This window comes from Muscardinus avellanarius (genome assembly GCF_963383645.1).
Source record: "Muscardinus avellanarius genome assembly, chromosome: 3".
NCBI classification, from domain to species: domain Eukaryota; kingdom Metazoa; phylum Chordata; class Mammalia; order Rodentia; family Gliridae; genus Muscardinus; species Muscardinus avellanarius.
Window position 1 is genome coordinate 38794435 of NC_137788.1, and position 22625 is coordinate 38817059.

Genomic DNA, 22625 nt, shown 5'->3' on the forward strand with positions numbered 1-22625 from the left:
AGCAGATGGCAAATACTGGGCTCTTAGTTTATAAATTGACTGTCTCTTAGAGCTATGTATTTCCTGACATGGTGTTGCCAATTTGGAAAAATATACTAGAAAGAAAAGTCCTGGCCTGGAAGCAAAAAAGAAACAGATGGGCAAATATACAATTCTCAAAGCCATGGCCCAAGGACTAATCCCAGTCACACCTACCTGCCCACAGTTACAATCCAGAAATCCATTCAAATGATCATCCATAGACTACTCCTTGATAGGTGAAAGCCTGATTCAGTCACCTCACCTCTGACCATTTCTCCATTGCCAACACATGAGCTTTCCTAGGGGACATTCCCTATTCAAACCATAAGCAGCAGCATGTGCCTGCAGTTCCACCACTTGGGAAGTGGAATCAGAGGAATAGTGTAAGCCTAGAATTGGGGCCAAGCCTGGGCAAAATAGCAAGACCATGTGTGGCTCTTTTTCTTTTTTGTGTTTTGGTACTGGGGGTTAAACTCAGGGGAATTCTGCCTCTGAGTTACACCCCAGCCTATTTTTTTTTTTTTTTTTTTTTTTTTGGTGGTACTGGGGTTCCTGGAAACCCTTCTAATTCCGGGCTACACTCCCAGACCTATTTTTATACTTTTTTATTTGGAAACAGGGTCTCTTAAGCCAATTCGGCTGGCTTCAAACCTGCGCGATCCTGTCTCCTTATAAGCATGCGCCTCCACGCCAGCTCTATTTTGTTTAATTTTGAGACAGGGTTTCTCTAACTTACTAAGGTTGGCCTTGAACTTGAGATCCTCCTGTCTCAGTATCCCAAGTACTGGAATTACAGGTGTGCCCTACCACATCCTGCTAGACCTTATCTATTAAAAAAGAAACAAGCTAGCCCAGGTGTGGTAGCACACATTTGTAATCCCAGGACCTGGGAGGCTGAGACATGAGGATCACAGGTTTGAGACCAGTCTCAGCAATTTAGGGAGACTCCTGTTTTCAAAAAAATATATAAAATGAATAGTCTGGGGATGTGGCCTCGAGATAAAGGCCCCTGGGTTCTATCTCCAGAACTACCAAAAAAGAGACAAGCTCAGCAGGGAGTCAAGTGCTTGAAATAGTCATACTTGAGAGGTTGAGATGGAGGAGACAGGAGGATCGCACGTTTATGGGCAGTCTCAGCAACTCAGAGACTCTGTTTCAAAATAAAGGCCAGCATGGTGACACACACTTGTACCCAGTACTTAAGAGGCTGAGACAGGAGGACCCCAGGTTTGCGGCCAGCCTCAGCTGTTTAGTGAAGCCCTTTGCAACTTAGTGAGACTTTTTCAATAATAATAATAATAATAATAATAATAATAATAATAATAATAATAATATAGGGTTGAGAGTGTAACTCAGAGGTAGAAAGCCCTTGGGTTCAATCCCCAGTCAAATAGCTTGTAATCCCAGCATTTGGGAGGCTGAGACAGGAAGATTCGGGTTCTCGAACAGCCTCAGCTACTTAGTGAGGCCCCCCACAACTTAGTGAGACCCTGTTTCAAAATGAAGAATGAAAAATAGAGCTGGGGGGTGTAGCTCCAAGGTAGAATGCCCCTGGATTCCTTCCCCAGTACTGCAAAAAATAAAACAAGGCTGGGGTATAGCTCAGAGGTAGAATGCCCCTGGTTTCAATCCCTTGTACCCTGCACAAAAAGAAAAGGAAAAAGACAGACAGAAAGAAAGCGAGCCAGGCATGCTGGCGCACGCTTGTAATCCCAGCATTTGGGAGGCTGAGACAGGAGGATTACAGTTCATGAACAGCCTCAGCTACTTAGTGAGGCCCTTTGCAACTCAGTGAGACCCTATTTCAAAATAATGATTAAAAAATAGGGCTAGGGGCATAGCTCAGAGGTAGAATACCCCTAGGTTCCATCCCCAGTATCACAAAAAAAGGAAGGAAGGAAGGAAGGAAGGAGTCAGGTATGATGGTACATGCTTGTAATAATGGTGCTGGGGAGGATAACAAATTTCAGCAATTTAATAAAATCTTCAGTTACTTTGCAAGACCCTGTGTTTCAAAAACAAAAAAATTGGCTGGGCATGGCGGCACATGGTTGTAATCCCAGTACTTGGGAGGCTGAGACAGGAGGATTGCAGGTTTATGACCAGCCTAAGGAACTTAACGAGGCCTTCCACAACTTGATGAGACTCCGTTTCAAAATAAAAAATAAAAAAACAGGGCTGGAGCCGGGCACAGTGGCACACACTTGTAATCCCCGTACTTGGAAAGCTGAGACAGAAAGGATCACAGATTCACAACCAGCCTCAGCTACTAAGTAAGGCCTTCTGCAACTTAGATTCTATTTTGAAAATAAAAAATAGGTGTAGCTCAGAGGTAGAATCCCCCTAGGTTCAATCCCCAGTACCCCACATACACAAAAAATAAATAAGTAGCCGGGTGTGGTGGTGCACAGTTGTAATCCCAGTACTTGGGAGGCTGAGACAGGAGTATCATGCAGGTTCAAAGCCAGCCTCAGCTACTTAGTGACCCTCTCAGCAGCTTAGTGAGAACCTGTTTGCAAATAAAATATAAAAAATAGGTCTGGAAGGCGGGCATGGTGGCACACGCTTGTAATCCCAGCATTTGGGAGGCTGAGACAGGAGGATCATGGTTCACGGACAGCCTCATCTAGTGAGGCACTCCGTAATTTAGTAAGACCCTGTTTCAGAATAAAGAATAAAAAATAGGGCAGGGGGTGTAGCTTGGAGGTCAAATGCCCCTAGGTTCCATCCCAGACTCACAAAAAAAAAAAAAAAAAATAGGTCTGGAGCCGGGTGTGGTGCACACGCTTGTAATCCCAGCATCCAGGAAGCTAAGACAGGAAGATCATAGTTCGTGGCCAGCCTCGGCTACTTAGTGAGGCCCTTTGCAACTCAGTGAGACCCTGTTTCAAAATAAAGAATAAAGCCAGGCATGGTGGCGCATGCTGTAATCCCAGCACTAGGGAGGCTGAGACAGGAGGATAGCACAGGATTGAAGCCAGCCTCAGCTACTTAGTGAGGCTCTCAGCAACTTAGACCCTGTTTCCAAGTAAAAAAAAATATAAAATAGGTCTAGGAGTATAGCCCAGAGGTAGAAAGCCCCTGGGTTCCAGCCCCAGTACCACAAAAGAAGGAAGGAAGGAAGGAAGGAAGAAAGAAAGATAGGGCTGCAGGTGTAGCGCAGAGGTAAAATTCCCCTGGGTTCCATTCCCAGTACCACAAACAATAATAATAATAATAATAATAATTATTATTATTATTAATTGCTGATCAAAGAATATGAGCATCTCTGCATCTCTTCCACCCATCTGCACATGTTACATATAGAGTCTTCAATAAGAACCACTACTAGCGTATATACTTCTAGACCCTTTTCTGTGCTTACACACAGACATATATAAAAATTACTCATAGCCGGGTATGACGTAGAGTAGTGCTCCAGATCGACCGCACCGACTAGGTAAAACTTAAACACAACTATCAACTCTGCAGTGAATCTGACCACGAGCAAAACAATACAAAAAAACAGAGGCATCTCTCACCTTGAACACTTCAGAGAAGAAGCCAGATCCTATTTTTTCACAGGTAAAGTCATCCAGACGCGTGAGTCTGGAAAAGGCACTTATCAGAGCTCGGTATGAAGATGGCCAAACTCTTCCCACCTGGGTCAGGCTCCCATCCCCGCCGCCACCGCCTTCGAACTCTTCAAGGCGCTCCACGCGTGGGGGAAATCCTGCGATGGAATTCCGTTTGCTCCGATCCATAATCTCAAAAATTACTTTCTTCTTTTAAGGAAGAACTCTATACATAATAAGCTTTTGTTGAATTTTACTTCTCTTCCAGTTTGACACTAAAAAGACCAAAAAAAAAAAAAAGGAGGAAAAAACCTCATTTAAACCATTAATGAATGAATACATGCAAATCAATGAGTTATCAATACAAAATTCCTTCCTTTCATGTTCTCCACCTACCTCCCCCATGCTGGGGACTGGCCCAGGGGGTGCTACCACAGAACTACATCCTCAGACCTTTGGGTTTGTTTGTTGTTTTTGGTAGCACTCGGGATCGAACCCAGAGGCATTCTACCTTGAGCTACACTCCAGTCTGATTTTTTTATTTTATTTTATTTTGGGCGGAACCAGGGATTGAGCCCAGGAGCATTCTACCTCACAGCTACCACCTCAGCCCTAATTTTTTTTTTTTTTTTTTTTTTTTTTTTTTTTTGGTACTAGGGATGGAACTCGGGGGCATTCTACCTCCAAGCTACACCCCCAGCCCTATTTTTTATTCTTTATTTTTGAAACAGAGTCTAAGTTGTAGAGGTCCTAAGTTGCTGTGGCTGGCCACAAGTCTAGGGTCCTCCTATCTCAGCCTCTTAAGTACTGGGTACAAGGGAGTGCCACCATGCTGGCTTTTTCTTTATTTTGAAACAGTTTCTAAGTTGCTGAGACTGGCCATAAGCATGTGGTCCTCCTGTGTCCTCCATCTCAGCCTCCTGCCATCTCAGCTTCCCAAGTAAGAGTATTTTAAGCAACTGCCTCCCTGCTCAGCTTGTCTTTTTTTTTTTTTTTTTTTTTTTTGGTAGTTCTGGAGATAAGAATCCAGGGGCCTTCTACCTCTAGACTACAGACCTATTCATTTTATATCTTATTTGAAAACAGGGTCTCACTAAGTTGCTGAGAAAAAGCCAGCATGGTGGTGTGCCAAGACATCCTGCTGCCTCGGCATCTATGTGTTGAGAACCCCCACTCCACATAGTTAATCGGCAAAAAGCCCCGAGAAAGAGGTATCGTCTCTGGCCAAAATATCCCCCACTTTTACCCTTCATGACTATTAATGATTCCTTTTAACTTTCTACACGAATTGCTCCGGTGATGTGAAATTAGGACTATGAAATTGAGTCCGTGGAAATAAACTCTCTAATAATTTGTCTAAACGTCCTTGGCTTTGCTCAATAGTAAGGAAAAAACTGGCCAGAACTCAGATGCTGTGATAAGCATTCCAGCTGCAGCAATCACAAAGGGTCTCCGATCCTCACTCCTATCACTAGGTTAAGCTATTAACTCCGGTAACCGGTAGCTCAGTTTAAGGAAACTTTGCTTACCCTTGAGATCCTGCCTAGAGACAGAGAAGATAAAATTTTGTGTGTGACTTCGAAGCAATTTAGTTGATAAACAACTTAGTTGCCCAAATACAATAGACTCAAGGAGAAAGATTGGTGACTTTTACGCCCAGTGTAAATATTCCTGAAGACAGAGAGGCTGACCGCATGGTTAATGAATATGACAAAATAAAGGACAGATATTCTAAATATATATGTATGAAGGAAAGGAAATACCGTAAGAGTAAGAAAGCACTTTTTCATGAAGAAGAGCTTATCATAAGAAAGTCCCAACTGAGAAAGAAAGGAATTAGAAGGTTAAGAGCAGGTTGCAGAGGGCTTGTGACAGGGAAATGGATTATTAAAGATGGTTAGACTTTTAATAGGCTTGTTGTCTAAAGAAGAGTGTTCAGCAGTTAAGGAAATACATCTGACAACTAAATCCAAGAACTTCATAGTGTTATTTGTGGTGTCTTATTTGCCAAGCTGTGTTGTGAGTTTTTGTAAGCTTTCAGACTTCAGAAGGCAAGGCGGATAAGATCTGAGAGACGCCCATCGCATCTCCCTGGACCGCCACATCTCCCCATGCTTGTCATATGGATATAGATGGAAACTTCAAAAAAGAAAGCAAAAGAAGATTCCATGAGAAGGCGTATTCTCCAAGCCCTGGGCCTTGGGCGTGCCTGTATTGCCTTTGGAATTTACCTTTGGACCTGCCCTGCTGCAATATCGGAAGAAAGATCCGGAGCTTATCTCCTAAATGCTGGACTAGTCATTTACTTTGTTTATATGTAATCCACTATTGTTTTGCTGTGATTGCCCCCCCTTCCCTTTCTTTTTTTTTTTTTCTCCTATTATTAATCTCACTGGTGAAGGGTATAAATTTTCTCTGGGTTCCTGTAATAAATTGTCATTGGCTCAAGAAGCCTTTGTCCACCTCAGATTCTTTCCCAAGCGTCGTACCTAAAAAACTTAGGGAATTCATAGAGGGGAAGGAATCGCTGCAGATAAGTTTCTGCAGGACATCACCTGCCTTTTGCCCCATCTTTCTGAGGATTTGACCGGGAGCTGACAATAACGACCCAACTGAGATTAGTCGGCGACAGTGGTGTACCTTTGTACCCAGTACTTAAGAGGCTGAGACAGGAGGACCCCAGGTTTGTGGCCAGCCTCAGCTACTTAGTGAGGCCATTTGCAACTTAGTGAGACCCTGTTTCAAAAATAAAGAATAAAAAATAGGGCTGGGGGTGTGTGGCTCAGAGGTTGAACACCCCTGGGTTCCATCTCCAGTACTGAAAAAAAAAAAGTACTGAGCATGGTATCACAAGCCTATAATCCCAGAACTCAGGAGGCTCAGAGAGGAAGATCAAAGGTTGATCAGCAATCTAGGGAGATCCTGTTTCAAAATAAAAAAACAGAGCTGGGATTCCCAGAGTTCAAATGTCCTTGGGTTCAATCTTCAGTGCCTCCCCCCAAAGAATCACCAAAGTAGTTTTTTAACATGATTAGAATATAATAAAAATGATCAATTACATTCTTCTTCTTTTTTTTTTTTTTTTGAGCTACTGGGGACTGAATCTGGGGGTGTTCTTCCTCCTAGATATAACCCCAGCTCTATTTTCTATTCTTTATTCTGAAACAGGGTCTAAGTTGCAGAGGGTCTCACTAAGTAACTGAGGCTGAAAGGAGCCTGTCATCCTCCTATCTCAGCCTCCCAAGTACAGGGATTGTAATCAAGGCCACAGCATAGGGCCCCCGACCAGTTACATTCTAAGTAACAAAGTAACAATGATGATATCTATCATTCATTAACCACCTACTTTCTAGGAAACTAAGGATAGGAGCATGGGCTAGGACAGCTCAGTGGTTGAGCTTACAAGTAGTCTAAGAGCTTTTTACCTAAATCATGTCATTTGATTCTCAAATAGTCCATAAGGATTATTATGTTCATTTCACAGAAAGATCAAATAACCAGAGTCACTAAGTAGAGATAAAATTAAATGTGATCCTGACTCAAAAGCCTATGTTCATACCAATTTTCCTTAGAGCGCAAATATTTTTATCTTATTTTGAAAAATTAAGTCCGAATATATAAAAAAGACACTTCAAAATTATTATATAATTTTAAAAGAAGACAATTATATCCAAAAGGAAGCTAAAAATTGACGATTACCCAGGCATGGTGGTGCACACCTATAATCCCAATATTTGAGAGGCTGAGAAGATCATAGATTCAATTCAGTGAGGTTCACATCAACTTAGTGAGACTCAATTTTCCAAATAAAAAATAAGCCAGGCATGGTGGCACACGCTTGTAATCCCAGCATTTGGGAGGCTGAGATAGACAGATCATGAGTTCATGGACAGCCTCAGCTACTTAGTGAGGCTCTCTGCAACTCAGTGAAATCCTGTTTCAAAAATAATAATAATACCCGAGCGTGGGGACGCACACTTGTAATTCCCGCACTTGGGAGGCTGAGACAGGAGGATCGCACAGGTTCGAAGCCAACCTCAGCTGCCTTAAGAGACCCTGTTTCCAAATAAAATATAAAATAGGTCTGGGAGTGTAGCCCAGAGGTAGAAGGCCCCTGGGTTCCATCCCCAGTACCACCAAAATAAATAATTAATAATAATAACAATAAATCCAGACGTGGTGGCACAAGCTTGTAATCCCAGTATTTGAGAGGCTGAGACCAGAAGATCGCAGTTCCCAGAGAGCCTCAGCTACTTAGGCCCTCCACAACTTAGTGAAACTCTGTTTCAAAATAAAAAATAAAAAATAGGGCAGGAGATGTAGCTCAGAGGTCAAATACCAATGGTTACATCCCCAGACCCACAAAAAAAAAAAAATAGGGCTGAGGGTGTCACTTGGAAGTAAAATGCCCCTGGGTTTCACCCCTAGTACCACAAAAAATAAAATTAAAATTAAAATGTACAATTGATTAAGCCAGGTACGGTGGCCCACACTTGTAATCCCAGTAAATCCCAGGCTGAAACAGAGGATCAGGGGTTCGTGAACAGCCTCAGCTACTTGGTGAGGCCCTCTGGAACTTAGTGAGACCTTGTTTGAAAATAATTAAGAAAAAAAAAAAAATAGAAACCAGGCATGAAAATAGCCAGCCCTATTTTTTTATTCTTTATTTTGAAACAGGGTCTCACTGAGTTGCAGAGGGCCTCACTAAGTAGCTGAGACTGTCCGTGAACTGTCATCCTCCTGTCTCAGCCTCCCAAATGCTGGGATTACAAGTGTGCGCCACCACGGCCAGCTTGGGTTGTTTTTTTTATTATTTTATTTTGTCTTCTCTGCTTCTCATTTGCAAAATGCAATATAGTGTCAGATAGTGAGACACTTTTATAAACATGGTGAATACTCACCTATCTAGCCCACCTCCTCCACCTACCATGAGAATCTTGGCAGTGGTACCAGGGTCATCCTTACACGACCCTGCCTTTCTTACATAGCCAAAAGTAAACACTACTCAATTATGTGCTAATCACAGTTGCTCCCTGAAGATATGGAACTGGAATTAAGATATTCCCCGCCTTGATATAAGTCCTTCTAAAATGGAGGGCGTGTAAAGTCAGGAACTGTGGGATGCAGCAATTTTCAGCCTTCCAGCTTGGAAAGCAGCAGAGAATCAAGAGGTTGAGACCACTTCGCAAAAGACAGAGAGAGAAGGTCTCTAGACGTATCTACTGTGCTATACAGTCTCTGTGTCTATTGTGCTATAGTCCTAGATTCCTGAAGCCTAACTGCATTCTGGCTGTATCCCACAAAATATTCTTGAATTTTTATTTTTTTTAATTTAATTTTTTGGTGGCATTGGGGGTGAAACCCAGAGGCTTTCTACCTCCAGGCTCTACTCCCAGACCTATTTTATATTTTATTTGAAAACAGGGTCTCACTAAGTTGCTGAGAGCCTCACTAAGTAGCTGAGGCTGGCTTCGGACCTGTGCGATCCTCCTGTCTCAGCCTCCCAAGCACTAGGATTACAAGCATGTGCCACCTTGCCCGGCTGAATCTTTACAATAAAATGTGTGTGTGTATGGTGTCAGGCGTGGTGACGCATGCTTGTAATCCCAGCATTTGGGAGGCTGAGACAGAAGGATCACCGTTTGTAGACAACCTCAGCTACTACTTAGTGAGGTCCTTTGCAACTCAGTGAGACCCTGTTTCAAAATAAAGAATAAAAAAAAATAGGGATGGGGGTGTAGCTCAGATGTAGAATGCCACTGGGTTCCATCCCCAGTACTAAAAAAAAAAAAGTAAAGTAAAATGTGTGTGTGTGTGTGCGCATTCTAACCTCCGAGTTATACTCCCAGCCCTATTATTTGGAAACAGGATCTCAGTAAGTTGCAGAAGGCCTCATGAGGTTGTTGAGGCTGGCAGCAAAACTGTGTCTTGTCTCAGTCTTTCAAATACTGAGGTAACAAGTGTGCACCTCCACACCTGGCTAAAATAAATAATATTTATTTATTATTTTTTTATTTTATTTTATTTTTTTAGTTACTGGGCATTGAACCCAGAGGCATTCTACCTCCAAGCTATACTCCTAGCAAATTTGGTTGGTTTTCTTTTTTTTTTTTTTTTGGTGGTACTAGGGTTCCTGGAAACCCTTCTACCTCTGGGCTACACTCCCAGACTTATTTTATATTTTATTTGGAAACAGGATCTCTTAAGCCAGCGAGGCTAGCTTCGAACCTGCGTAATCCTCCTGTCTCAGCCTCCCAAGTGAGAGGATTACAAATGTGTGCCACCATGCCCAGCTTGTTATTTTTTATTTTGAAACAGGGCCTCACTAAGTAGCTGAGGCTGGCAGCCAACCTGCAATCCTCCTGTCTCAGTCTCCCAAATCCTGGGATTACAAGTGTGCACCACCATACCCAGCCCGCAGGGCCTGCAGCACTTTTTTATTTTTATTTTTTATTTTTGCAGTTCTGGGGATGGAATCCAGTGGCATTCTACCTCCAAGCTACACCCCCCAACCTTTTTTATAGTCTTTTTTTTTTTTTTTTTTAAACAGAGTCTCACTGAGTTGCAAAGGGACTCACTAAGTAGTAGCTGAGGCTGTTCGCAAACTGCGATCTTTCTGTCTCAGCCTCCCAAATGCTGGGATTACAAGTGTGTGCCACCACACCCAGCTCTGCAGCCCATTTTTTATTATTTATTTTGAAACAGGGTGTCACTAAGTTGCAGAGGGCCTCACTAAGTAGCTGAGACTGGCAGTGAATCTGCAATCCTCCTGTCTCAACCACCCAAATACAGGCATTACAAGCATGTGCCACCATGTCTGACTTAAATGATTTTTGTATAAGCTATTTCTACTAATCTTCACAAAAAATAAAACAAGTTCCCAAAGAATAAAAACATTTTCAGTTTCGCAGCCAGCCTGAGCTACTTAATGAAGTCCTCTGCAACTCAGTGAGACACTTTTTCAAAATAAATAATAAAGAGGAAAACAACCTAGCAAATAAATAGCATCCCAGTGTGCAAGCCAATCCTCCAGATTCTCAAAGTTTTATTCTGCAAAGCTCCACTAAAAAGTTTTTGGCCCAAGGAGTATTTATATCCTAGGCTAAAGGCTCAAAAACACTGGGAAATTTTAATGGCCTAATTTACTCAAGTCCATAAATTCAAAATACAAAAGAGCTCATAATAAACAGTAATATTTAGTGTAGAACCTTTCCTATGTGCTAAAGTAATACTAATTACTAGGCAGTTGAGATGAGTGGTAAAAAGCACAGTCCCGTTCATGGGAGTAGGAACTTTATTAATACATTTTGGAGAAGTGCTGAGCAAGGGAAACTTTTCAGACCATGCCTTCTGCTCAACTGGCCAGCATACTAAATGACATTTTAAATAAAATCAACCAAGCTATAAATGCCTTCCAATGTAACTAAAAAAATTTAATTAACCATAATAGGCAATAAAAATGTGCTTGAAAGTCCAGCATGGTGGCGCATACTTGTAATCCCAGTACTTGGGAGTCTGAGACAGGAGGTTCACAGCCAGCCTCAGCTACTTAGTGAGGCCCTCTGCAACTCAGTGAGACCCTGTTTAAAAATAAAGAAGAGCTGGGCATGGTGGCGCATACTTGTAATCCCCATGTTTGGGAGGTTGAGACAGGAGGATCACGCAGGTTTGAAGTCAGCCTTGCTGGCTTAAGAGACCTTGTTTTCGAATAAAAATATAAAAAATAGGTCTGGGAGTGTAACTCAGAGGTAGAAGGGTTACCAGGAACCCCAGTACCACCAAATAAATAAATAAGAAAAAATAGGATTGGGGTTACAGCTCGGAGGTAGAATGCCCCTGGTTCCATCCCCAGCACCGCAAAAAATAAAGAAAAAGAAAAAGAAAATACACTGTATGAAATATGTGAGGTTTTTTTTATGTGTGTGTGTGTGGGGGGGGGTGGTCTGGGGATGGAACCCAGGGGCATTTGACCTCCAAGCTACATCCCCTGCCCTATTTTTTTTTTTTTTTTTGGTGGTACTGGGGTTCCTGGAAGCCCTTCTACCTCCGGGCTACACTCCCAGACCTATTTTTACATTTTTATTTGGAAACAGGGTCTCCTAAGCCAGCGCACGCGGCTGGCTTCGAACCTGCGCGATCCTCCTGTCTCGCCTCCCAAGCGCGGGGATTACAAGCGTGCGCCACCACGCCCGGCTTATTTTTTTATTCTGTATGTTGAAACAGGGTCTCACTAAGTTGCAGAGGGCCTCACTAAGTAGCTGAGGCTGTCCACAAACCACGATCCTCTGGTGTCAGCCTCCCAAATGCTGGGATTACAAGCATGCGCCACCACGCCCGGCTGAGATTTTAAGATATTTTCTGTCTCTGGATTACCTCTCCTGATCTTATTTACAAGATATTACCTTTTGATACTAATATTGCCTCTCAAAGTATGCACTTTACACTTTAGAGGGAACAGAAACAACTACAGTTACATTTACTAGATTGTAAAGTGCAATAACCCTGAAGAGTCTATTTAGTCCAAAAGATTATACTTTGTTGATGAAGTTAGAATAATTAATTATAAGCTTGTAAAATCCTGGATCTCCCCCGCCCCAACCTGGGGATGAAACCCAGGGGTGTTCTATGTCTGAGCTTTACCCCCAGCTCTATTTTTTATTCTTATTTTGAAACAGGGTCTCACTGAGTTGCAGAAGGCCTCACTAAGCAGCTGAGGCTGGCTGCAATCCAGCAATCCTCTCCCAAGTACTGGGATTATAGGCATGTGCCACAATACCTGGTTTTAGTATGTATGTATGTATGTATGTATGTATGTATGTATGTATGTATTGGTGCTGAGGTTTGAACCCAGGGACATTCTACTTCTGAATTACATACTCCCCCAAAAAAGCATTTTTGTTGTTTCTGGGGATTGAAGTCAGGGGCATTCTACCTCCAAGCAATACCCTCAGTCTAATTTTTATTCTTTTATTTTCATTTCTTGCTGGATTGGTGGTACATGCTTATAATCTCTTGAGAAGCTGAGACAAGAGGATCACAAGTTCGAGGCCAAGCCTCTGCAACTTAGCAAGGCCCTCCACAACTTGGTGAGAACTTGTTTCCAAATCAATAATAAAATAGATCTGGGGATGTAGCTTGTGGACAGAATGACTCAACTTCATCCCAATACCCAAAAAAAAAAAAAAAAAAAAGTTGAGTGTGTGGTACTGGGGACCGAAAGCTCCAGGGGATTCTGCCTCCAAGCTATACCCTCAGCCTTATTTTATTTTTGTGGTGCTGGGGGTGGAACCCATTGCCTTTTCTACCTCCGGGCTATACTCCCAGACCTATTTTATACTTTTATTTGGAAACAGGGTCTCACTAAATTGCTGAGAGCCTCACTAAGTAGCTGAGGCTGGCTTCGAACCTGTGCAATCCTCCTGTCTCAGCATCCCAAGCGCTGGGATTACAAGCGTGCGCCACCACACCCAGCTCTTATTTTATTATTTTGAAACTTGCTGAAGCTAAAGTTTTGGTGTGTTTGTGTGTGTGTGTGTGTGTGTGTGTGTGTGTGTGTGTGTGTGTGTGTTACTGGGGACTGAAAACCCTGGGGCATTCAATTTCAAACCTATACTTCCAGCTCTATTTTATTTTTATTTTGAAACTTGCTGATGCTGTCCTCAAACCTGGGATCCTCCTGTCTCAGTCCCAAGTACTAGGATTACAAGCATGCACCACCATGCCCAGTTTTTATTCTTTTATTTTGAAACAAGATTTCATTAAGTTGCAGAGGGCCTCACTAAGTATCTGAGGCTGGTGACTAACTTGCAATCCTCTTGTCTCAGCCTCCCAAATACCGGGATTACAAATGTGCACCACCACGCCTGGCCCCAGGCTCCCCTCTCCTTTTTGGGTGCTGGGAATTGAACTCGGGGCATCCTACCTCTGAGCTACACCCCCAGCCCTATTTTATTCTGAAACAAGGTCTCACTAAGTTGCAAAGGGCCTAAGTAGCTGAGGCTGGCCACAAACCTTCCATCCTCCTGTCTCAACCACCAAGTACTGGGATTACAGATGTGCACCACCATGCCTAGCTCTCAGCGCCCCCCCCTTTTTTTTTGCCGGTATGGAGATGATGGAACCCAGGGGCATACACCCCCTGCCCTATTTTTTATCCTTTTCATTTTGAAACAGGTCTCACTAAAGTGCAGAGGGCCTCACTAAGTAGCTGAGGCTGTCTGTGAACCGCGATCCTCAGGTCTCAGCCTCCCAAATGCTGGGATTACAAATGTGCGCCACTACATATGGCTTTCCCCAGCCCCTCCCTCCATTTTTGTGGTACTGGGGGTGGAATCCAGGGCTTTCTACCTCTGGGCTACACTCCCAGACCTATTTTATACTTTATTTGGAAACAGGGTCTCACTTAGTTGCTGCGAGCCTAAGTGGCTGAGGCTGGCTTTGAACCTGTACGATCCTCCTGTCTCCACCTCCCAAGCGCTGGGATTATAAGCATGAGCCACCATGCCTGGCTGTCCCCAGCCCTTTTAAAAATTGTTTTTTAGTCGCCGGTCATGGTTTTGCACGCTTGTAATCCCCGCACTTGGGAGGTGGAGACAGGAGGATCATGCAGGTTCGAAGCCAGCCCTGCTGCCTTAAGAGACATTATTTCCAAATAAAAAAAAATATAAAATAGGTCTGGGAGTATAGCATGGAGGTAGAAGGGTTCCATCCCCAGTATCACCGGAAAAAAAAAAAAAGTTTTTTATTTTTAAACAGGATATCACTAAGTTGCTGAGCATCTCAGTAAGTTGCTTAAGTTAGCCTCAAACTTCAGATCTGCCTGTCTCAGCCTCTCAAACTAGAATTATAGCCATGTGCTAATATGCCCAGCAAAACTTGGATTTTTTTCAGCCGGGGTGGTGGTGCAAGCTTGTAATCCCAGCATTTGGGAGGTTGAGACTGGAGAATCGTGGTTTGAGGACAGACTCAGCTACTACTTAGTGAGGCCCTATGCAACTCAGTGAGACCCTGTTTCAAAATAAAGAATAAAGGCCGGGCGTGGTGGCGCACGCTTATAATCCCCGCGCTTGGGAGGCAGAGATAGGAGGATCGCACAGGTTCGAAGCCAGCCGCGCACGCTGGCTTAGGAGACCCTGTTTCCAAATAAAAATGTAAAAATAGGCCTGGGATTGTAGCCCGGAGGTAGAAGGGCTTCCAGGAACCCCAGTACCACCAAAAAAAAAAAAAAAAAAAGAATTAAAAAAAAAAATAGGGGCTGGGGTGTAGCTTGGAGGGAGAATGCCCTGACTTCAAGTCCCAGTACCACAATAATTAATAATAATAATAATGTGGCTTACTAGAACATACAATTTTTTAGTACTGTGTTTTCAAGTTCAATATTTATAAACTTAGAAGTTCACAACTTTTTCTTTCTCTTCTACAGAGATAGGTTTCTTTTTTTGTGTGTATGGCACTGGGAATTGAACTGAGAGACATTCTACCTCTGAACTATATCACCAACCCGATTTTTTCTTTATTTTGAAGCAGGATCCCACTAAGTTGCGGAGGGCCGCACAAGTTGCTGAGGCTGGCTGTGAACCTGCAGCCCTCCTGTCTCAGCTTCCCAAGTACTGGGATGACAAGCGTGCGCCACCTTGCCCAGCTCAATAGGTTTCTTTTCGAAGGTTAATTCTCATTCATATTGAGTTTTGGGGTTGATTTTTCTTGCACGAAGAAGGTATAATTAACAACTTTGATTTTCCACGCACAGTGGCACATGCCTATAATCCCAGTACATGGGAAGCTGAGACAAATGGATCACAGGTTCAAGGGTAGTCTCACCAATGTCGCATGGCTCTCAGCAACCTAGCAAGACCCTGTTTCAAAATAAAAAAATAAAAAATCTGGCGAGAAAGATAGCTCAGAGGTAGAATGGCCTGGATTCTAACCACAGTAACACACACACACACACACACACACACACATACACACACACACACACACACACACATGCACACGCAAACTATTAGCCCAATGTGGTAGTGCATGCTTATAATTTCAGTACTTGGGAGGCTGAGACAGGAGGATTGCAGATTTAAGGTCAGCCTCAGCAATTTAGTGAGGCCCTCAGTAATTTAATGAGACCCTGAATCAAACTAAAAGCTATAAGCCAGGGTGATAACTCATGTTTGTAATCCCAGTCTTGGGAGGCTGAGACAGGAGGATCGCAGGTTTACAGCCAGCCTCAGCTATTTAGTGAGGCCCTCCACAACTTAGACTCTTTCAAGATAAAAAATAGGGCTGGAGATCAGAGGTAGAATGTCCCTGGATTCAACCCCCAGTTCTAAAATAAATAAGTAAATAAAATACAGAATAGAATAGAAATGTCCCTGGGTTCAATCCTTAGCACCAAAAAAGCTTTAATTGGAGAAAGCAATTTGAGAACTTATCAATAAAAATTAATAAACTAGCTGGGTGTGGTGGCACACATGTATTCTCCACAATTTAGTGAGACTCTGTTTCCAAATAAAGAATAAAAAAGCCGGGCGTGGTGGCGCACGCTTGTAATCCCCACACTTGGGAGGCTGAGACAGGAGGATCTCGCAGGTTCAAAGCCAGCCTCAGCTGGCTTAAGAGATCCTGTTTCTAAATAAAATATAAAGCCGGGCGTAGTGTTGCATGCTTATAATTCCCACGCTTGGGAGGCTGAGACAGGAGGATCACACAAGTTCGAAGCCAGCCTCAGCTACTTAGTGAGGCTCTCAGCAACTTAGTGAGACCCTGTTTCCAAATAAAAAATATAAAATGGGTCTGGGAGTATAGCCCGGAGGTAGAAAGCCTCTGGGTTCCACCCCCAGTGCCACCAAAAAAAAAAAAAAAAAAAAAAAAAAAAAAAATATATATATATATATATATATATATATATATATATATATATCTCAAATAGGTCTGGGAGTGTAGCCCAGAGGTAGAAGGCTCCTGGGTTCCATCCCCAGTACCATAAATAAATAAATAAATAAATAAATAAATAAATAAATAAAAATAGGGCTGAAGGTGTAGCTCAAAGGTAGAATGCCCCTGGATTCAATCCTTACTAAATAGCATGTATCCAAATATAAAATTTCAAAGTAGGAATTCCACATACCATTTTCCAGAAAATCAAGGGAACTTGTAGGACTCTCAGTTCATACCCATCTCAAATGCTTCTCATAAATAAAAACCACAGGCCCTACTTACTTACTGTGGCCCATGCGTTCTACAAAATGTCTTATGTATGACCTCTAATCTTTGTGACAACTCTGCAAAGTGCACATGATCATCTTCAGTGTAAAGAGGAAGTGCTTAAAACCCTAAGAAATTAAGACTTGATCAAATACGAACAAGTGGCAGACTCAGAATTCAAGGTGGATACTTCCCAAACCTAAGCGCTTCCCACTCTAACACATCTCCAGAACAGCAGCCACATTTATTTATTTTTTTATTTTTTGGTGGTACTGGGGTTCCTGGAAGCCCTTCTATCTCCGGGCTACAATCCCAGACCTATTTTTACATTTTTATTTGGAAACAGGGTCTCCTAAGCCAGCGCGTGCGGCTGGCTTCGAACCTGCGCGATCCTCCTGTCTCTGCCTCCCAAGCGCCGGGATGACAAGCGTGCACCACCACGCCTGGCTTAGCAGCCACATTTCTGTGAAAAAATTATTTGTGAATTTGCTATAGAAAGCTACTACTATTCTCCATCCGGCCTCAACAGGGAGACTAAAAAGTGTACAGATTACTCAATCAACCTCTAAGGTAAAGCTTTCAGTCATTTTAAACATCAAAATTAGCTTGATTCAAGCCAGGCATGCCCAGTGCTTGGAAAGCTTGGAGGCCAGTGTGCCATAATGTAGCAAGATCCTGGTTTTTGTTTGTTTTGTTTTGTGGTACTGGGGATTGAACCCAGGGCATTCTACCTCTGAGCTACACCCCCAGTCCTATTTTATTTTTTATCTTGAAGCATTCTCACTAAGTTGCTGAGGCTGGCTATGCATCTTTGAGCCTCCTGTCCCAGCCTCCCAAGTACTTCAATTATAAGTGTGCCATAACCAAGCTCATCTGAAGACACTACTTAGCAGATAGTGAAACTCTCATCTCTCATCAAACTAGCAAGACACTTTTTTTTTAAGATTTAAAGAAGTTTATTAAAAGATAGAAATACAGGAAATAGAAATACAGCCCCATGCCAAAATGGCATGAGGGGGTGACTCGAATACACCCAAGACACTGTTTTAAAATAAAAATAAAACAGGACTGGGGGTGTAGCTAGGAGGTAGAATGCCCCTGGGTTCAATCCCCAGTACCACAAAAGAAAAGGGGCAGGGTGAGGCTGAGAGTGTACCTCAGTGGTAGAACACCCCTGAGTACCACACACATACACATATACACACACATACACATGCACAAAAAGACCAAACACACAGCAAATCTACATGATAGGTCTGCTCAGCTATTCTTTTCTATGGACCAACACAGCCAATACAGACACATTTCAGGATGACTGCCTAATTAAAAATAAAAGCAACACTGCTGAGCTTGTCATCCTGCTGTAAAATAAGTTGCGGTTCCCATTCAAACTAAAGGCACTCTAGCATAAAAACCGGCATCTCCTATTTAATTAGCCACAAATATACACAATGGCATATATTAGAGTCAGACAGATCAAAAGTCAGTTCTTAAAAGTGTATTAGCTCTTTTGGATAAGCATTATATTTGCTATGTAATTAGAATCTACTAGGCCCTGGGCCAGAGGCCAAGCCATGACATAAAACAGAAACTTAGACTGAAGGTTGTAAAGGCATTTAGAGGTTAACGAGTTCAATCTTTTGACCAATTCAGGAATCCCTTCTGTTAACTCACTCAAATGTTAACTGGGTTTATATTGTATATATTGGGTTTATATTTATATTGTAGTAAATAGGTATGAAGCATTATGATAGGTGCTACAATATTTATTAAACATTTACTATAATCCAGGCACTTTTCTTTCCTTTTTTGTGTATGTATTATTGGGGATGGAACCCAGGGGCAGTCTACCTTTGAGTTATACTTTCAGCCCTACTTTATTTATTTATTTTTTTTAATTTTTAAATATTAGGCCGGGCATGGTGGTGCACGCTTGTAATCCCCATGCTTGGGAGGCGGAGACAGGAGGATCACACGGGTTCGAAGCCAGCCTCAGCTACTTAGTGAGGCTCTCTCAGCAACTTAGTGAGATCCTGTTTCCAAATAAAAATATAAAATGGGTCTGAGAGTATAGCCAGGAAGTAGAAAGCCTCTGGGTTCCACCCCCAGTACCACAAAAAAAAAAATATATATATATATATACATTGTTGTTGTTGTTGTTTTGTTTTGTTTTGTTTTGCGGTACTGGGGATGGAACCCAGGGGCATTCTACCTCCACGCTATACCCCCAGCCCTATTTTTTTTCTTTATTTTGAAACAGAGTCTCACCAAGTTGCAAAGGGCATCACTAAGTAGTAGCTGAGGCTGTCCACAAACCGCAATCTTCCTGTCTCAGCATCCAGAATGCTGGAATTATAAGCATATACCACCACGCCTGGCTATTCTTTATTTTTAAACACGGTCTCACTAAATTGCAGAGGGCCTCATACTAAGTAGCTGAGGCTGGTGAGGAACCTGCAATCCTCCTGTCTCATTCTTTTTTTTTTTTTTTTTTTGGTGGTGGTACTGGGAGTGGAACCCAGGGGCTTTCTACCTCCGGGCTATACTCCCAGACCTATTTTCTATTTTATTTGGAAACAGGGTCTCACTAAGTTGCTGAAAGCCTCACTAAGTAGCTGAGGCTGGCTTCGAACCTGTGTGATCCTCCTGTCTCAGCCTCCCAAGCGTGGGGATCACAAGTGTGCGCCACCACGCCCGGCTCTCATTCTTTTAAGTACTGGGATTACAAGCCTGTGCCACTGTGTCCAGCTATTGAGGCATTTTTCTAAGTACTTTATATATAATGTTCATAAGGTTCTATAAAATAGAAACTATTAATATCCCTACTTTACAAATGTGGAAACAGAGGTAGGAAAGAATTAGATAACTTATCTCATAGCCAAGAAGTCACAGAGCCAGAATTCAAACCCAGAGCCTACAATCTTTCCTTTTACTTAGTTTTCTCTTAATTTTTATTTTTATTTATTTATTTGTGGTACTGGGGATTGACCCTGGGCATTCTACCTCCAAGCTACACCCCCAGCCCTTTTTCTTTTTGGTTTTGAAACAGGGTCTTGTTTAATTGCTGAGGCTATCCTCCAACCTACCATCCTCCTATTTCAGCCTCCCAACTATTGGAATTACAGGCCATGCCTGGCTTTTTTTTTTTTTTTTTTTTTTTTTTTTTTTTTGTGGCACTGGGGTTCCTGGAAACCCTTCTACCTCTGGGCTACACTCCCAGACCTATTTTTTATATTTTTATTTGGAAACAGGGTCTCTTAAGCCAGAAAGGCTGGCTTCGAACCTGTGTGATCCTCCTGTCTCAGCCTCCCAAGCGCGGGTATTACAAGCATGTGCCACCACACCTGGCGCCATGGCTGGCTTTTTTATTCTTTTCTTTCTCTTTCTTTTCTGGCAGTACTGAGATCAAACCCAGGTCTTGTGCATGTTAGGCAAGCATTCTCATATGGAAAATGCCCTCTGACCCCTCAATCTCCTTTTTCTATATTTTGATAATGCCCTGTAATGTACAAATTTGTTATTATAATTATCATATAGTATTTTAATTATTGCTTATCTTTCTCTTTCAGTAGACTATGAGCGCCCTGATGGCCTGGACTTGAACTTGCTCACCTTCAAATGAATTATTAGAATACAAATTTCAGTACAGTATAATTTTGGGGGGAGGTATCACTGGGGATTGAACCAAGAGATAGTCTACCTCAACCCCTATCTTTTTTTTTGGGGGGGTGGTACTGGGGGAGGAACCCAGAAGCTTTCTACCTCCGGGCTATACTCCCAGACCTTTTTTTATATTTTATTTGGAAACAGGGTCTCACTAAGTTGCTGAGAGCCTCACTAAGTAGCTGAGGCTGGCTTCGAACCCATGCGATCCTACTGTCTCAGCCTCCCAAGCACGGGGATTACAGGCGTGCACCACCACGCCCGGCTGAGCCCCCATCTTTTTAAAATTCTTTTGTTTTGAAAAACAGGGTCTCAAAAGGTTGCTGAGTCTTGCTGTATTGCTGAGGCTGGTCTCGAACCTGTGGCCCTCCGGTCTTACAGGCATGCACCACCATGCCCAGCTTAATACTACAATATAAAACAAAATTTACAAGGGAGGAAAAAAGAAAAATAATAGGATATTTAGATTCCATACTTTCTATTTTTTTAAAAAATTCATTCTAACCTGGTAGTGCAGGTTTATAACCCCAGTACTTGGGAGGCTGAGACAGGAGGATTGCAGGTTCACAGCCAGCCTCAGCAACTTAGTCCTCTGCAACTTAGTGAGACCCTGTTTCAAAATAAAAGAATAAAATACGGCCGGAGGTATAGCTCAAAGGTAGAATGCCTCTGGGTTCCATCCCCAGTATAGAGAAAAAAAATCATTCTAACAATGCTGAGACAAGAGGATCATAGGTTCAAGGACAGCCTCAGCAAGTAGGGAAACGCTCATCATCCTGTTTAAAATAAAAATAGGGGAAGCAGGCATGGTGGCTCGCTTGTAATCCCAGTGCTTGGGAGGCTGAGACAGGAGGATCACACAGGTTCAAAGCCAGCCTCAGCTACTTAGTGAGGCTCTCAGCAACTTAGTGAGACCCTGTTTCAAGATGAATAAAAAATAGAGGAAAGGGGTGTAGCTTGGAGGTCGAATGCCCCTGGGTTCCATCCCCACACCCCAAAAAAATAAAAAAAATTTAAAAAAATAAATAAAATAAAAATAGGGGGCTAAGGAGATAGCTCAGTGGTAGAGTACTTGTCTAGAATGCATAAAGCCCTGAGTTTGATTCCTAGTACTGCCAAAAAAGGAAAAAAACAAAATTAAATAAATATAGGGCTAGGAGTATAGCTTGAAGGGAGAATGAATGCCCTTAGGTTCAGTCCCTAGTACCACACACACACACAAAAAAAAAAACACACAAAAAGAAAGAAAGAAATTCATTCTTTTATTCACTCAGTCAACAAATATTTAGCATCTCCTAGGGGCTGGGCATTACGCCAAGCCCTGAAGAGCTAGTTTTGACAAATACAGAAATACGCACAGCAAGAACTCAGAAAGGATTACAATACAAAATATTAAACACTGGTTATTAACTCACTGAATCTTGAATAGATTTCAGATGAGAAACTTTTGTGTGTGTGTGGTACTGAGGATGGAACGCAGAGGCATTCTATCTCCAAGCTACACCCCCAGCCCTATTTTTTATTCTTTATTTTGAAACGGGGTCTCACTGAGTTGCAAAGGGCCTAAGTAGCTGAGGCTGGTCGCGAACCCAGATCTTCCTGTATCAGCCTCCCAAATGCTGGGATTATAAGTGTGCACCACCACATCTGGCTTCAAATAAGAATTTTTATCTCCTCCCTTAAAATCTTCCAAATCTTCCATAATGAACATGCACTAGTTTGATATTTACAAAAAACTTTTTAGTCTTCCAAAATTATAAATTTCTACCAATCAATAGGATTGGTACTCAAAATAAGCAGTGTAAAAATCTGTGAACCACAGCTAAAGTGAGACTAAAACAATTGAGAACTTTTAGTCAGATTCTAATACAAGGAACAATAAGACTAAAATATGCAAAACTATTTTGAGATTTCCACAATGAAATCATTGTATAAATCATTTTGACTGCGCGTGGTGATGCACACTTGTAATCCCCGCACTTGGGAGGCTGAGACAGGAGGATCACACAGGTTCGAAGCCAGCCTCAGCTACTTAGTGAGGCTCTCAGCAATTTAGTGAGACCATGTTTTCAAATAAAGTATAAAATAGGTCTGGGAGTATAGCCCAGAGGTGAAAAAGCTCCTGGGGTCTACCCCCAGTACCACAAAAAATAAATAAATAAATTATTTTGAAAAAGATCCTATACA

At 42.3% G+C, this 22625-nt stretch overlaps 1 protein-coding gene across 1 annotated transcript in view; it reads right to left on the reverse strand.

Annotated features, from left to right (window-relative positions):
• TESK2 (testis associated actin remodelling kinase 2) overlaps positions 1-3764 on the reverse strand; it is a gene marked incomplete at both ends in the record, with an annotated part of 98320 nt that extends 94556 nt beyond the window's left edge. The window contains one exon of the mRNA XM_080692190.1: positions 3543-3764. Within this exon, the coding sequence (XP_080548316.1) occupies positions 3543-3764 (222 nt within the window). The remainder of the gene's footprint in view (positions 1-3542) is intronic.
• Positions 3765-22625: the final 18861 nt, after the last annotated feature.